The sequence below is a fragment of the Neolamprologus multifasciatus genome, chromosome 4, assembly GCF_963576455.1.
Source record: "Neolamprologus multifasciatus chromosome 4, fNeoMul1.2, whole genome shotgun sequence".
Taxonomy (NCBI): domain Eukaryota; kingdom Metazoa; phylum Chordata; class Actinopteri; order Cichliformes; family Cichlidae; genus Neolamprologus; species Neolamprologus multifasciatus.
The window spans coordinates 29,780,586-29,798,491 of NC_140442.1; the positions used below are offsets into that span (position 1 = coordinate 29,780,586).

General features: G+C 40.3%; 1 protein-coding gene across 2 annotated transcripts in view; it reads left to right on the forward strand.

The window, feature by feature from the left end:
* The first annotated feature begins 12,756 nt into the window (after nucleotides 1-12,756).
* The window catches only part of LOC146520786 (uncharacterized), a 116,546-nt gene continuing 111,396 nt past the window's right edge, over nucleotides 12,757-17,906 (forward strand). The window contains exons 1-2 of one of the 2 annotated variants that reach the window (XM_085157384.1): nucleotides 12,757-13,160; nucleotides 17,547-17,603. In XM_085157384.1, the coding sequence (XP_085013510.1) occupies nucleotides 13,089-13,160; nucleotides 17,547-17,603 (129 nt within the window). In that variant the 5' untranslated portion in view covers nucleotides 12,757-13,088. The remainder of the gene's footprint in view (nucleotides 13,161-17,546; nucleotides 17,604-17,906) is intronic. The other variant, XM_085157387.1, reaches the window with a different exon arrangement.

The following is a 17,906-nucleotide window of genomic DNA, read 5'->3' on the forward strand; positions in this document are numbered from 1 at the left end:
GAGCCTCTTCTCTGTATTCAGGTTTAAGAAACATGTTCACAAAGTGAAACTGTTTCGGTGCATTTTTTCTCCAATTAGACACTTCCTGCAGCAAACCGTGTAACGTGCCTTTTTATTATTATTAACTGTTTCCTGTCTTGGTTTTAAATGCTTCGATGATGTTTGATGTAAAAACAAGTTTGATGCTTGTTTGTTTTTTTTCCCTCATCTTGACGTGTGTGTGTGTAACCTGGTAACACTTTTGTAACTGCTTGTGTTGTTTCATGATTTTCTTTGGTTGTTGGGTTTTGGGTTTTTTCCCTTTAGTATCATTTTCTTTCTAAAATGCATATAAATCTGTATTTTATGCATTTGTGGACTCTGATCACCTTCCACACATGGATCTGATGCGTTGTGTAAAATAAAATATTTACTGTCCACACCAGCGTGTCTGTAGCTGATGTCGTATTGTTATCATAATTATGTGTTGAACTTATCAAATTGCGTAGTCCCAGCTCTGCTTTGGACAAGAAGCCCAGAAGCTCCAGTTTTCCGACTGGGTCAGATTCTATAACTAGAGCCGAGTCTTTGTGTCTGTGTCTCAGTCACATGCCAGCTGAATAAAGATTTAAATATTTGCTACAGATGATCTGAAGTTAAGGACGGAACCGAATTCACTGTTGTGAAAGAAGTATTTGCCTTCTTTGTGATTCTTATTTGTATTGCATCGTTGCACGTTTGTCACACGAATACTTCAGATTGTCAAAATTTTAATATTCAAGGATGATTCAAGAAAATACAAAGTGCAGATTTTAAAATGATTCATTGGTTTGTAAAAGTTGACAAATTTTATCCAAACATACCTGCCCATACATGGGAAAATGCTTACCCTTCTAGATAAAGAAATGCTTTTTGTTTTTTAAATGATAAATCACGAATTAACTGATTAAATGCACTTTTTTATTTAACTGATTTAACTGAAAGCTCAGTTCAGTTTTGCCAAACCAAGGCCTGATTATCACCAGGTGTGTTGCATCAAGAAATCACTGCCAAAGTGAAGTAGGCTTAAAAAAAAAAAAGCAACACATCTAAAGAAAAGGATGAGAAACAATCAGTCAGTCAAGGGCTACAGAGCCATTTCTGACGCTTTGGGAAGTATGATGATGGTGAGGCCAGAGCCTCAGTTACGTCAGCAGGGTTCAGAGTTTGGGTTCTAAAGCAATACGTGACTTTTCAAATGGTTCCAGTGTTGTGGTAAAAAGGGATTGCAGGAATTTAAGCTGTTATAAATGACTTCACCCTAAAGTCTGTCAGTCATATCTCTCACAAAGAACATTCCTATCACTGCAATCAGTTTTTGGCAAAGCGTCTTTTGTATTTCATTTAGGTAAAAAACATTATTGACATTAAAAATGTGTTTTCCTCGAAGTTTAGCCAAGAGGGCAGCAAAAATTGCAACAGCATCAGTTTTCTAAACTTACTTGACTTACTTAACAGATCAACAAGAACTGGATTGATGACAATATGGGTACAAATAGGCAGAGTGATAAAGATACTTCAAAAACAGGTCATCTCTGTATTTTATTTATGGCCCCTTCATGAATCCTGTTCCCTACAGTCAATTTACTAATATAAGTAAAGATACTGGACGTAAAAACATCAGAAACCACTTTTTGGCAGATGATTGGGAGGTTATATCTTACGGTGGCCCCTAGAGACAAAGCACGTACAAACTCCAAAACACTTGCAAACTCCAAAACACATGCAAACTCCAAAACACTTGCAAACTCCAAAACACATGCAAACTCCAAAACACATGCAAACTCCAAAACACTTGCAAACTCCAAAACACATGCAAACTCCAAAACACATGCAAACTCCAAAACACTTGCAAACTCCAAAACACTTGCAAACTCCAAAACACTTGCAAACTCCAAAACACATGCAAACTCCAAAACACTTGCAAACTCCAAAACACATGCAAACTCCAAAACACTTGCAAACTCCAAAACACATGCAAACCCCAAAGCACATGCAAATTCCAAAACACAACGGAAGTGCTCCAGGACGCTAGGGGCAGTGTTGAGCTCGATTTGCAAAATAAACGGCAAGTTTGTCTGTATGGGACGGTCTAGTCTCTGTCGCGCTTCCCAGGTTGCCTAGCAACCATGATACTAACCGCTGGAAACGTGTCATACAACTTTGTTTGACAGAAATGAAGGAAAACATATTTTGTTCATTTGTTTGTTTGTTTCTACAAGAGCTTTGTGTGATTTGATAAGTATCTGAGGTTGAGACCACAGGACAGTAAAACATGATTTTTGGGCTTCATTTCTGTACTGAACAGTTATTTAAGATTAGTTAGTAAATAACAATTAGCTAATGTTGTTCATGAGACTAAAGTCATATCACTTTGGTAATGTAAATATAATATGGCCAATATTATAGTTATTATATTAATCATTATTAGCTATTACAGCAGTGAACATGAACTCTGTGTCAAATACTGAGCCTCAGTAAAGATTCAAGTTGCAGTTATTTATAGGTCTTATCACCTTAAATCTTCACTCAAAGACAAGTATCTTTGACAGTGCATATATAGGTGTATCATATATAAGAGAGAAATGTTGTTCCTTCAGTATGTTGGCATTACTAAATTTGACTCATTGCTTACATACATGTGTAAAAAGAAATTGTATGAGCTGTGATAACTGTTTCTGATAGAATAAAGAGTAGACTGATATATGAAATATTCCTTTATTGGGTGAGAAAATCAGACCATGTCATAACTGCTTTAAGTCATACAGAATAGATATCAGAGCCTTAAACAGGCTGACTTCTGCTAAATGGGTCAAACTGGGCAGAAAGTATACAAACACATAACATCCTTATAGAATATGATGTAACACTATAGATCAACTTACCTCAGAATATATAAAGCATATAAACAATTACAGCAATATGATGCAACAAACACAGCAGTGCTACTAATCCAAAATACTCAAAGCTTCATAGAACTGAAACAAACATTTATTTTTAGCTCCATTCTGCTGCTGATACATACTTTAGGTTTCTGAACATTAAACTTGTTGCTGCCTTTCATAGTGTGTAACTTGAAGGCCCTGAGTACTTTCTCCCACACTGAAAACACTGGGATGATAACATTATTTGAACATTACCTAATAAGACTCAGTCAGGACAGACAATTAGTTATGTTAAACTTTCCTAGCAGTCCTTCACAAACAGGGAACAGTCTGTCTATTCTCTCCATCTGTCAGCTGCTGCTGGCTCTTCCTCCTCCTCTTCCTCACACACTGCTGAGTTTGTCCTGGTGGATCATCAGGGGTGCAAAGCCTCACAGATGATGTGCAGCAGTGGGTCCCTCAGTCTGTCCTCACTCTGGACACTTGCAGTCGTCACACATGGAAATCAAATGTGTGATAAGCTGCAGGATTCAAACACAAGTGTAACTTATAAACACATGTTCATACTTTTATTCCACAATCAGAGAGAAAGAAACAGAGAGAGAGTGCAGGACAGACAGACAGGTGACAGTCTCAGGTGTATACACTGCTACAAAACAGCACAAAAGAAGGAGGATTTAGTGTTTGTGTTATTATGAGTGCTGAACAAGAAGAGTTCCCAGATGGTACAGTGGACACATGTGTGACTGCTGTGATTAAAGCATCTTTCTTTCAGCTTAACGAGTGAACCGTCAGCTCGTTCAAACACACGTTAAAGTCAGTTTGGCTCGACACCACCGAACAGAGGCAGCAATATAACATAGCTAACATTAACAGTGCAGTGAATCCTGCTTGTGCCGTGATATTCAGGACTGCAAACCGAGCAGCATCACTGACTTTCAGCTTGTTGTGTTTGTGGATATATGACTGACTTTAATTATCCATAAAATCATCACATTCTCTGTAAGATTAAAGTCAACTATTGAACGGCGTATATTTTGAAGTAAAGGCTTTAAAACCAAGTTAGTACAGACATCGCTAATGTCACATAACTTTCCTGACATGTGGCCAACAGTAATGTTTTAATGTTCTTCATTATAAAAACATTTGCGCATAAATAAGTGACATAATATTCAGTACTTACTTCTGAAAGTTTACTCTTCGGCGGCTCCGCTTCCGCCGTTTTTTTTTGGGCAAAATTATCCACACCGCCGCTGCGCTATGAAATCTGGGATATGTTGGGCCATGAAGGCTACACCGACCCATCCTTAAAATTCAGGGAAATTAAGGACGCATTTGAGGGCCGCATTTCGAGCAGCCTTTGAATTGGGACAGCCTTCGTCGTGTCGCTGTGACGTAATTGGCCTTAAAATGCGGCCTTTAAGGCTGCAGACCCCAAATCCGGTCACTGGTACTTCCTGGCTTGTGTAGTTACTAGGTAACAAAAGCTCAACACTGCCCCTAGCGTCCTGGAGCACTTCCGTTGTGTTTTGGAGTTTGCAAGTGTGTTGGAGTTTGCAAGTGTTTTGGAGTTTGCAAGTGTGTTGGAGTTTGCGAGTGTTTTGGAGTTTGCGAGTGTTTTGGAGTTTGCGAGTGTTTTGGAGTTTGCATGTGTTTTGGAGTTTGCAAGTGTTTTGGAGTTTGCAAGTGTTTTGGAGTTTGCGAGTGTTTTGGAGTTTGCAAGTGTGTTGGAGTTTGCGAGTGTGTTGGAGTTTGCGAGTGTTTTGGAGTTTGCATGTGGTTTGGAGTTTGCATGTGTTTTGGAGTTTGCATGTGTTTTGGAGTTTGCATGTGTTTTGGAGTTTGCAAGTGTTTTGGAGTTTGCGAGTGTTTTGGAGTTTGCATGTGTTTTGGAGTTTGCGAGTGTTTTGGAGTTTGCGAGTGTTTTGGAGTTTGCATGTGTTTTGGAGTTTGCGAGTGTTTTGGAGTTTGCATGTGTTTTGGAGTTTGCGAGTGTTTTGGAGTTTGCGAGTGTTTTGGAGTTTGCATGTGTTTTGGAGTTTGCGAGTGTTTTGGAGTTTGCGAGTGTTTTGGAGTTTGCATGTGTTTTGGAGTTTGCGAGTGTTTTGGAGTTTGCGAGTGTTTTGGAGTTTGCGAGTGTTTTGGAGTTTGCAAGTGTTTTGGAGTTTGCATGTGTTTTGGAGTTTGCGAGTGTTTTGGAGTTTGCGAGTGTTTTGTCTCTAGGGGCCACCGTACAACAAACATCAGCAAGCACACAAACTGTTTGTGTGCAGTTTGTCTCACAGTGTTGTGGGCTAAATGTCCCACTGCTGTATTTCACAGACAGAGAAAAGAGTAAGAGCTAACTTCACTAACTTCAGGTTACTGAATTTTCCAAAGTATAAGTCGCACTTAAAAAAAATTCTCAAAAATCGACAGTGTGCCTTGGAGGTTTGGAGTTTGCATGTGTTTTGGAGTTTGTGAGTGTTTTGGAGTTTGCGAGTGTTTTGGAGTTTGCATGTGTTTTGGAGTTTGCAAGTGTTTTGGAGTTTGCGAGTGTTTTGGAGTTTGCATGTGTTCTGGAGTTTGCGAGTGTTTTGGAGTTTGCGAGTGTTTTGGAGTTTGCAAGTGTTTTGGAGTTTGCGAGTGTTTTGGAGTTTGCATGTGTTTTGGAGTTTGCGAGTGTGTTGGAGTTTGCGAATGTTTTGGAGTTTGCGAGTGTTTTGGAGTTTGCATGTGTTTTGGAGTTTGCGAGTGTTTTGGAGTTTGCGAGTGTTTTGGAGTTTGCATGTGTTTTGGAGTTTGCGAGTGTTTTGGAGTTTGCGAGTGTTTTGGAGTTTGCAAGTGTTTTGGAGTTTGCATGTGTTTTGGAGTTTGCGAGTGTTTTGGAGTTTGCGAGTGTTTTGGAGTTTGCAAGTGTTTTGGAGTTTGCATGTGTTTTGGAGTTTGCGAGTGTTTTGGAGTTTGCGAGTGTTTTGTCTCTAGGGGCCACCGTACAACAAACATCAGCAAGCACACAAACTGTTTGTGTGCAGTTTGTCTCACAGTGTTGTGGGCTAAATGTCCCACTGCTGTATTTCACAGAGAGAGAAAAGAGTAAGAGCTAACTTCACTAACTTCAGGTTACTGAATTTTCCAAAGTATAAGTCGCACTTAAAAAAAATTCTCAAAAATCGACAGTGTGCCTTATATATGAATTCTGTTGTGCTTACTGACCTCGAACAGATTTTATGTGGTACATGGCTCTCAGAAATCTGTCAAAAAGTGTTTTAGTAAGAGTTTGCTAAGCTACGAAGCCGCACCGCTTGATGTCATTATGGGTACCGTAGTCAGGAGCCTCGCGGAGTAATCTGGGTCCTAAACTCCGTCTGCTTCTGGTCCCAAAGTCAAACAAACACTGCGGCATCACTGAGAGTTAAAAACTGTCTAAATTCTTTCATCTTTTCTTTCATCCTTTCATAAATTTAACGGAGTTAGAAGTTAGCAGCAGTGTGCAGCTGGGTCCTTAAAGTAGTGGAGGTCCCTCCCTCATGGAAAGAAGCGATCATTTCTGTTGTTCCTAAGAAAGGAAAAGATGAACTGAACTGTAGCCACTAATCAACCAATATCAGTATTAAACCTGGATTATAAAATATACACATCCATAATAGCCAAACAACTACATGACATCATACCTAAACTTATTAATCCTCTGTGGATCTTTTGGGTCGGTAGGCGATCTGGAGCGGATCTGTGGTATCTGGGAAGGAGGAGGAGATGATGTTATTCAGCAACCTCTCAAACACCTTCATTACTACCGAGGTGCAAATGCAAATGCTATTTATGGTCTCCTCACAACAATGATAAGAAAAAATAACTGGGCCAATATGATATTTGTTAATACAGGGAAATACATGTTAATGTGATCTCTGGTCCTGCTTTGTATTGGTCAGCTGTGTTATCTGGGGATCACATTTTGTAACTTTAAGGAGCACACAGGTCTCTGAGTGTCCAGCAATCAGACGGCTACAGGAGACGCTGATAACACGAAAGCTTCCCACATTTCGAGCATATCTGATACAATTTGTCCTGCTCCCTGCAGTTTAAGATTAAGCTCGTTATATCAGCGAGAAACAAAAGTTTTACAACCCATTTCCCACTGCGTTACTAAACCGTGATTTTGTTTGAGAGAGTGTCTCATGACAACAACGTACAAGCGTGCGACGTGTGTGGCAGAAACAGATGTGTGCAGATCAACAATGGATCGTATGGAGTGTGGGAGAGTGTAGGACCATGCACTCACATCACTTTGAGTTTGATTCTGTACAAAGTGGCAAAAACATTGTCCTCTGTACACTGTGTATTTCACATGCCGCGGGAACGTGTAATGCGCAGAGAAACCGCTGACCGCTGCGGCACCGGGCAAACCTCCACCCGCCTGCTAAACAGGTGAAAATAGATTTAAGAGCAACAGGACTCAGTGCTGCTGAATCTTTGATTTTATTTATTTTCTGATGTGTTTTACTTCTAACACTCTATTTGAAAGAGTGTGTGTAAACAGAAAGAATTATTTTATTTTATATGCAGGAATATGCAGAAAATAGGTTTAAATATTAAACAATTTCTTCAAGTCAAAGACTGTTGCATTTAATTACATTTTTGCTTGATGCAATGTGCATAAAGTTAAGAGATTAAAACTAATAAAACAATTTTTAAAAGACTTTTTCATTGGATCCAATTTTATATGATGGATTATGCAGAAAAAATAGATTTGGGCTGAAAGGTCTGTATGTTTTATTACATATTCAGGTTGCGTATCATGTTTTTAAAAAGTAACTAAGTAATAAGTAATTAATTACTTTTGAAAATATGTAACAGTACTGTACAAGTAGTACAGTATATATCACAGAATTCAGGGCCTTTATAAACACAGACCTACAGAGAAAAGTGCTGAACTGAAACAATCTATTTTATTAATAATTACATTTCATGTATCTTTACCACACATTAGCCACACAGGTGTAGATACTGTATGTGCAGTAAATGCTTAACTGACTGTACTGATTAGGATATACTGGACATTCAATGCGGCGATCAGTGATGGGAATAACGGCGTTACTTTTTTCAGTAACGAGTAATCTAACTAATTACTATTCCTATCGTTACCACGCCGTTACAGTTACTAACAAGAAAATGCGGTCCGTTACTATTTTTCAACAAACGGTTGAAGCTGTGTTCAGCTTACCGCAGCTTATATCAGCTGCACGGAAGTAGCTGTAAGTAACCTGGACGCTACAGCTTTACGCAGCTGCGCGCTCCCGCGGACGGTGATCACGATCACTGTTTAGCACAACACCTGGAGCTCAGGGGGAAAACAATCGCATGAGTACGGAGCCCCGCAGGGGACATGGGAGAAAACAAATTAAGACGGACTTTTGCGAGATCTCGCAAAACTAACTCGGGATCTCGCAAAAGTTAAATTCCAACAATGGCGGCAGCTACTTAGTTGTAATATTACTCTTTCTGGGTCACAAAATACACTTTTAAGATATTTTGAGGCGTGAATGTAGTTGTGTAAACGTCAGATACCTGCTCGGTTTACAAGACATCACATATTTGCAAAAGTGCTCCCACCATCTCGAAGCTAACGGGAGGCTGAGATCCGCTGATCTCCTTTTGCAGCCTCACTGGCGACAGCCTCCTCAGTACTTGTTTGTCTTTCACCCGTGTGTAGTGTCACCTCATTCCCCAAACCGAGATCATTTTCACTTTGTTTGCATTTAAACTCTGTTTCATTGAAGACCACATCTCGTCGAATCAGTATTTTTCCTTTTTCCTCATCCCACAGTCGGTAGCCTTTTGCATTGGTTGCATATCCCAGGAAATGAACTTTCACTGCCTTTTTGTCCAGCTTCTTTCTCTCTGTGTTTGGAACATGAGCATAAGCAACACAACCAAATACTTTCATATGGCTAATGTCTGGGTTTTTTCCATACCATCTCTGATAGGGTGTTTCGTTCTTTAACCCTTTACAGCCGGTTGGAGCGGGCACGCTCTGTTTTGCGTAACTATTTTTAAATCCCTGTAGAACCGGAACCGCGTAAGCTAGCGCAATCATTTTTTTTGCATATGAAACCGGAGGAGTTGTACTTACATCTTATGCCATCAGCTTGTCCTCGCTCACAGTTTCCTTCCACATATAGCTTTGCAAAAACTGCATAAAAAGCACTTGCAGCAACAAAAACATAATATTCCAGAAACACGCTTTGCCGATCAGATCAGCTGTTCGTAACAGTTCCTACATTGAAACAGAAATCAGGGCGAACGATCGCATGTCTGCCATTTCCTGCCCGAAACCGGAAGTGATGTCATTTTCGCGGAAATTGAAGTTTTTTACTTGTAGGCCTTAAAAGCCTAAACTGGTGTCTTTATAAGTCATGTTTGACTTTATGCTTTTCTGAATAGTTTCTGGGATGCTTAGAACTCAAATTGCCCTGCTAATAGTTTATTTTGATGCTGTTTTCTTTGCAAATTTGCATCATAGGATTGTTTTTTGTTTTTCTTGCAGCATATAAAAATTGGTGTATCTCAAAAATAAAACTATGAAGACACTCAAAATAATTTTCCTGTTGTTGTAAACTATTTTTTGCAACTTTTTTGTATTTAAAGTTTTGTGGGATAAGCCTCTTAAATTTCTCCAAGTAGAAATATATGTAAAAAAACCAAAAACGATTTTCAATTTTTTTGTAGTTTATTGCACTTTTTTGCAATTTATGTAATTACTATGAACTTAATTCATACATATTATTAAAATCTGGGCTATAATGGTTGTATTGATGTATAGCAACTTGAAATGCTCCCAAAAATGGCTCCACAGCATGTAAAAATATAAAGTAAGCTCTGGCGGCCTTGGTTCTATGGTAGGTCTTAAAGGGTTAAAGCAGATGTTGGGAGCCTATTCTGTATGTAAGCTGCAGTAGCAACAGCTTCTGCCCAGAATGTGTTTGGCAACTTTGCATGTGACAGCATGCTTCTAGCAGATTCCACTAGAGTTCTCTTTTTTCTCTCTGCAGCACCATTTTGCTGTGGTGTGTGTGGTACAGTCATTTCATGGTGGATGCCTTGAGCTTTCAATTATTCTTGAAACTCTTTAGATGTGTATTCTCCACCATTGTCAGTTCTGACTCTTATTACTCCCTGTCCACATTCATTTGAGAAGATTCTTTCAAACTCTTTGAACTTGCTCAGGATTTCTGTTTGTTCTCTTATGAAATACAATTTACAACATCTGGAGTAGTCATCAATGAAAGTCACAGAGTACTTTTTTCTTCCTAGTAACTCAGCTTGAAAAGGACCACAAACATCACTGTGCACTAATTGCAACTTGCGTTTCGATCGTATGTCTCCCACTGATTTGTAAGGTTTTCTTGATAATTTGATAATAATAGTTCTGTAGAGCTTCTTTATTCCATGTAACCATTCTTCTTGTTGTGCATCACTTTTACATGACTCATTTACAACAAAAGCTCCCTCAAATGTGTCCTCTTTGTCCTTATACACCACGCTTTTAGCCTTGTGGGCTTTATATTTCTTTTTACTGCTTGGACAATCATGCTTGATATGTCCTTCCTTCCCACATTTGTAACATCTCCATGAGTCGGAGCTGTTTGCTCCCACTGTTTTTGATCCACTCTGTTCATTTCTATGCATCTGAGATGACATCGCTGATACACTACTGGACACAGTGGTGTTGTCAGTAAGCACTCGCTTTTGTTCCTCATTTATCACGGCTTGTTGAACAAACTGTAATGTCAGACTGTCCATCTTTGTCTCCAAAGCAGTAACAACAGTTGCATAGCTGGGTGGCAAACTACCTAGAAGGGTGACAATTTGATCTTCCTCTTCAATTACAGAATGTATTGCCCCTAGCTGATCAGTAAGTTCCTTCGTCCTCTTTAAATGATCATTGAGATGTTCTCCTTCCTTCATTTCACACCGGAAGTACTTCTTCTTCAGAAATAGCTTGTTAGCAACAGTATCTCTTTCAAACTGTGCTTTTAGCATCTCCCATGCTTCTTTGGGGGTCTTACAGTTTGTTATCAAGTACAATTGGGGTGTACTTACATTCAGTACCAGCACTGAAAATGCCTTTTCCTTCTTACATTCAAGTTCAGCTCGTGCTTGGGCATTAGCATCCGCAGCTAACTGCTCCGTCTCCTGTACCATACCCCACAGTCCTTTTGCCTTCAACAGGTGCTCCAGTTGAAATTTCCACGTTGCCCAATTCTCCGGTCTGCTCAGCTTGTCAATAAACAGTCTATCTTCCATTGTGAATCCCACAATTCTGTTTATGACCTCCAAAAGAAAACGTGTTAGCAGCTTCCCTTGGCGACCTCTGGGCCCATAACCTGATGTTTTTAACGAACACCTTTTATTGCATGTAATGCACAAACACACCAACAGAGGGCAGTAATATCCCTTCAAACCAGGCAGCGATACAAAAGGCCATCTCAGATGAGACATTATTAGTCAGAAAGTCTGTCACCAGCTGATCAGACTAGTGTCAAGCTTAAAATGATTGTAAAGCCTGTCAGCAAGTAAGAAGGGTTGAATTGTATTGAATGCCGATGAAAAGTCAGCAAATAATAATCTTACATGGGTGTGAGGGGCCTCAAGATGCTTATACAAGAGATGCAGGAGCTCAGCTGGGGCCTGGATCTCCTCCATGCCTGCTTCATGCCCTGGGGGCGGGGCTATGGCTCTCTACATCCTCTAGCAGACCATTACATGGGGAAACCATTTGAATACAAGCGCGCCGATCCACACAGGTGTGCACACGGGTGTTCACTGTTCGTAGACATAAACTACACCTTTATTGGCCGCTATTTCCAAGCACATTGTGCGCTGTCGGTCCTGCTTGCTACACAACAACATTCAGTATTTAGTATTTATTGCTGTTTACACTTAGCTAGACTAACGTGATGGTGTTGTGTTTAGTATGTTGCTCTGTTTTTTCTTGTTTTCTATTCTTTTTCTCTCAACAGGTGATCCAGGAGATTTTTTCCTCTTCTTTCTCTTTTTAAGTTTCCTTTCTCACTGTCCCTCTCCCCTTCTGTTTTTCTTTTCCTTCATCTTTCTTTCTCCCTTTCCTATCCCTCAGTCATGTCTGTCCCGTCTGTAACAACTGAAAATAAAATAAAATAAATAATAACAACAAAGGTCGATCAAATGGACCAATACGGCAAGGCTGTGATGATCCACTTGGTAAAGTAAATCCATTGGGTATCCTTGTTGGTCTTCAGACAACAATTCTGACGGCTAAAGAACCAAATGGGACAGGCAAAAAAAAAAAGAAAAAGAGATGCAGGAGTGTGACAGCAGCATCCTCCACACTTCTTCCTGCTCTATAAGCGAACTGGAAGTCAATCAAGATGCATTAAAATCTTCTTCTTAATAACTCATCATTCATTCCACAGAATCAAATAACAATATAATAAAATAGCAAATATAAAAGTATAAACACACATAAATAACGTTTTGCTAAAAAGGATGGAAGGATATTGTATTAATTATTATAAATTATTATAGATCGTTTCGAGATTGAAGCCATAAATCTATCTCGAGAAAAAACCCGAACGATTACAGTTGTTGTTTCAAGACAAACTGCCACGGGTGAGATAACCTCTGAGTTAGTGAAATCATACTTCAGAATCAGTTTTGGTGACAAGGACATTTGTCTTTCAGCACATAAGCACATTGTGGTGATCAATATGGTGCAGAGGGCTGCGTCTGCTCAGAAGGGAAAACAGCAAACTTAGAAGAACTTAGAAGAGTGGATTTGTATGAAATGTCATGTTCAGGCAACTCCAGTCCTCGAGGGCCGTGTCCCTGCAGGTTTTAGATGTGTCCTTGATCCAACACAGCTGATTTAAATGACTCCTCAACATGTCCTGAAGTTCTCCAGAGGCCTGGTAACGAACTAATCATTTGATTCAGGTGTGTTGACCCAAGGTGAGATATAAAACCTGCAGGACACCGGCCCTCGAGGCCTGGAGTTGCCCACCCCTGTCCTATAGGAACAGTGACCGGATTAAAAAGCGATGAAATGCAGCCAAGTAAACATTCCGATCGTCCACAACTTTCCAAAATCCACATTACCTTTGTGACAAAAATAGTTCGGTAGTCTATTTAAATAGGCCCCGGACAGTAGTCTGGAAACTCCGGGCGATGACGACATGCAACACTACAAAAGCTGAAAGTGAAAGTAAAGATGCCAGAACGAATCGGCATCTCTCCAAGGTAGGCAGCAAAGAGCATTCTAACTGTGTGTTCAGTGTGTGTCGCTGAAATCTTTAGCTTTTCTGCGAAATCGGTGCTGCGTGTGTTCAGTTAACTGGACGCCTGTCAAAGTATCTTGTGCGCAGTGTGACGAGCGAAAAATAATGTGAAGTTTGATTTGAGAAATTTATGATGCCACTGTACCAAAGTTGTTTGTACCTCTGGTACAGTTACAAACAACTCTGGTTGTTTGTAACTGTACAGAGGTGCGGGGGTTGGTTCAGGCATATCATGTGTGCGCCGTGAGCAGAGCGCGTTTTCAGAATAAAGACCAAGCTTGAGTTCCAGGTCAGCTGTCGATACACGCGCTCATCCGAGGGGGAGGAGGAGGGGGTAAATCAGAAACAATCATCCGACTTCAGAGTGTTTTAATCCTGTCGCCGTTCACCGTTAAGCGGATTCGTGGGTATCATGCCTGCATGAGCAGTAGCGGTTTTTGATACGGGCGGTGGCCCAGGGCGGCACCGTGGTGGAGGGCCAGCGCACTTTAGGAATGTCGGAGGCACCGATCGGGTTTCTATCGCTCATTTGCTGGGAGTAAGGGCGCCCTGCGTTTGCGAGGTGCGCCTGCTGCTTGCGGCACAGGGAGGAGAGGGCGGGTCGGGTGGTCTCTGGCTGGCTGGAGCAGCGTCTAATAACCAACTCGCAAAATAAAAACAAACCAACAAACACGAAAACACCAGACATCATGATACAGACTTATAATTTGCACCGATGTTTTTTTTTTTCTTCGAAATGCTGTATGCGAAAAGTGAGCGCGCGAGCCCTCGGTGCGCCTGCTCGCTGCTGAAGTCAAAGTAAACTTTATTGTCATCTCCACTACTTACAGTCCAGTTTATAGAGAGACGAGACGACGACGGGACGAAGCAGCGAGTAAACAAACAATAAATATAAGAAGAGTAAGAAAATAAATACACACTTTAGGACTCGGGGTAAAGGATCAATAACAATTTAAAATGTATAATTTACAGTTTGATGATTTAAAGTCTCACACACAACCCGCCGAAAGGGGAGGAGGGCCGGCTGCTTCCAAATAGAGCACATTTCATTCATAATGTTGTCAATCCGAGCCCTTTATGTATTCATGATTTCAAGGGTGTAGATTTGGTTTTTGCATTGGTGGGGATGGATGATTCAACCACCGACCCCTGCCCTGTTTCTTATTTTTCCCTTTTTGTCTTTGCTTCTTGATAAAAGGAGACATATACTTGCCTACATATGCTATTCTATTTGATTTTAAACCATTTAAAATCACAATTCATAGTTTTACATGTAGCCAGGTGGAAGTTCGATATTATGGGACATGCCACTGGATGGCGCTGTTTCTTTTGGGATACCCCTGAGAGCGCAAGGGATCATGGGGATCTACAGAGACATTCACGGGAGTGCTAGCTTGCATTGGTTTCATGTGGGTGTGCAATGCCTTTTTTCGCTGCGTGATCTGTTTTGAATGCAAAGTGTGCAACAGTTAAGGCAGCAGGAGTTGCTGCAAACAACTTCTCCGTTCATCTCAGAGGGATCTATATTCCGTTTTCTGCTGAATTAATGCACTGTATGTATTTGAGTTCCCACTTGTGTTATACTATCTCTGTGGAAATGTACCCTGTTAACTGTTTGATCTTGGCTCTGTATCTTAGCAGGAGAAGCCACTACAGTTATTTTTGCACTGCTAAGTTTGTTTTATTTATGTATGGGTTTATATCAGACACAAAATGACGTCCTTGAGTTCCAGGGAGATAACCTGCAGTAGCGGTGGGTTACCAGTGCACAAAGCTGTTACTGGTTAAGAACTGTCTGTAACAATTTAATTTCTTTATTTTTACAACCTTTTTTATTTTCTTCTGAGCGCTTACTTTATCATTCAGATTAAAAGAACCCCAAAGATAATCTGTGTTCTGGGCTGGTTCATTTAGCCAGGCTACATACATTTGAATTATATGATGTTAAATTACTATTAAATGAATGACTGACGAAGTATTTTAGAGTTTAGTTTACTTCAGCCATATTTCATATAAATCAGGTGTCATACAAACATAAAAATAGCTTCAAATACAGTCATGACAATAAAAGAAAATGACTTTAAGGACTTAACAACATTACTTCAGTTACACCAACATCTCTGACACATTAGCACTAAGGGAAAACTGAATGACCTGGTGGTTTTTGTCCATAAAACTACTCATCTCAGATTACCACAAAGTAAAAGATCTCTCAGCAAAATTATGCAACATTTTAGGCACTGTTGCCCCGATCAAATCAGTGAGCTGGGATTTTCTATTCTAAACATGAACTACTGTTACAGCTACAGACATGGACTACTGGTGACCCACACAACAACTCAATGTCCACTATGTGAAGCAGCCAAACACATGCCTGCTCCTCTCGTTAACTGAGATAAACTGCTGGCATATTTGTTTTACATCTATACTGTCCAGTGTCTCCTGGTGGACACACAGCAGCATTGTTTAATCTCATTCGAGTCATTGTTGACCTCACACATCTTTTTAGTCTTCTGAGAGCACTGAAGCTTCTTTCATCCTCAGTACATGTGTTTTATCCTCAGATTAAAATTATTATTCTGTGCTTGATGTGCCTCACCTTTGGCCCTGGCTCCTCCCCTCTGACTGCACTGGGACATATTGCCACCTGATAAAATAACACATTGATTCATGCCATATAAAAAGTGAGACGTGTCAATTCAGATTCTTTGTCAAACATACACTAATGAATCAATTTACATCAGCAGCCTAACAACTGTCATGATAATAAATACTAGTTAATCTATAGCACCAAATCATCACCCAGTCACCTGTGACCTCACCTCTTCACCTCTGAGCTACAACATGGCAGAGCTGCCTCTGTCACCTGATCAATAACAGTGAGACATTCACATAAATGCAGTCACACATGTGCTTCAAATACAGTCATGAACCAACAAGTCATCATCCAGTTTCACCTGTGATCTTGTGTCACCATTACTCTCTATCACCTGACAAACAGGACAAACATGACAATAAGAATAAAATGTGCAGCTGCTTCAGTGTTTCTGTCACTTTGTGCAGATCTTGACTCATCAGTAATGTTTGTAGGCTGAGTGCATTTTTAAAACACTTTGTGCAAACTGCACTACAAGGTGGAATATTTGCAAAATCATGACTACCTCATGACATTTTGTCTCAAAAATGAACCCTATGAATATGTCAGCACCATTAGGATGAAATTATTGTGTCACCAACATTTTGACGTTAGACATAATTTTAACAGCCTCTGTAAACTAATATCCTGGCTGCTCGAGGCCGTTTTCTCTGACAGTTTCAATCAAAATTAGAAATGCTGCTCTGAGACTGAGAGAACTAATAGTGCTGCCTGTTGTTCAGTTAGTTTACGAAACACGTTATTCGTGGTTACATACAGTTTTAGACGGATGTGGGCCAAAACCTGGCATAGCCTGTAACGTTATTATGACGGACACATTTTATGAGTGAGCTTGGCTTTAAGTGACTGTCTTATATCCAGGTTCTTCCTTTTTGCTGCCATCCTCCTCTCTTTGCCGCTGCTAAAACTAAACAGAGCTCCCTGAAAGGCACAGCCAATCACATTGGCCATATTTGTCACATGAGGTAGGACTCCAGTAGAGGACGTAATTTAACTCTTTCTGCACCGCTGGGTGACAGATCGTTTTTTTCTTTCTATTGGGTTTGATTTTCTTTACTCGAAGAGATCAAATTATTGGTGGGGACAATTCAATAATCGCTGGATATTGATGGGGACATGTCCCTTCCGTCCATGCCAAATCTACGCCCTTGCATGATTTGAATCCTGGGTTGAGCGAAATCCCATAAATAAAGACAAAGTGAATCTGTGAACTAAGGTGTAGGTCTGTTAGGTTATGTTGTGGGGATTTGTGTTCATACTGGAGTGCAAAATTAAAACCAAGATGGACAAGAAAAGTTCAAAGCCATCAGGTGCTCAGTTTAGAAAAAAGACTTTCTAAATGGAAGTCGTCTAAAATGTGAACTCACGGGCGTGGGTCTGCAAACCACTGGCCAGGGAAACAAGTTTCATGATTAAACAAAACCAGTGGGTCTCATTTACTAATGGTTGTAGAAAGGGAATGGTTTGATGATTATCTCAGTTATTCTTATTGCCGTCTGTCTAACTCCCAACGAGGCAGCAACTCTTCCAGTAATGAAATCCACTGAGTCGATTCTTCTTAATGTTACTCTCATGTGGGTGTGCACAAAGATCTGTTACTGCAGCCATATGCTGTTTGTAATCAGCTTTTGTTTGATTATTTTTTAAATCTTCTGTGTCTATGTGTCCATAATATACCTTTCTCCTGCAAAGATCACAGAGGGCATCATGACGTCACACGGCTGTTATCTCTGCCTGTTGCTTTTTAGTGTGAGTCTCTTTGCAGTTTTACTCTCTTTGCTTTTATTAGGGATGCACCGATACCGATACTGGTATCGGGTATCGGGGCCGATACTGTAAAATGTGTGTGTACTCATACTCGTAAAAGTTAACCGATACCATGAACCGATACTAACTTATTTCATTAATCAGAGGGTGGATTGTCATTTCTGTTGTAGTTTTTTAGATTGGCCACTAGGGGGACATCCCACACTAAACAGGCACAGGGTTAGACGAGTGAGACTGGCAGCTCCAGATAAAAAAGAGAAACTGGAGGCTGCTGTAGCTAGGCTA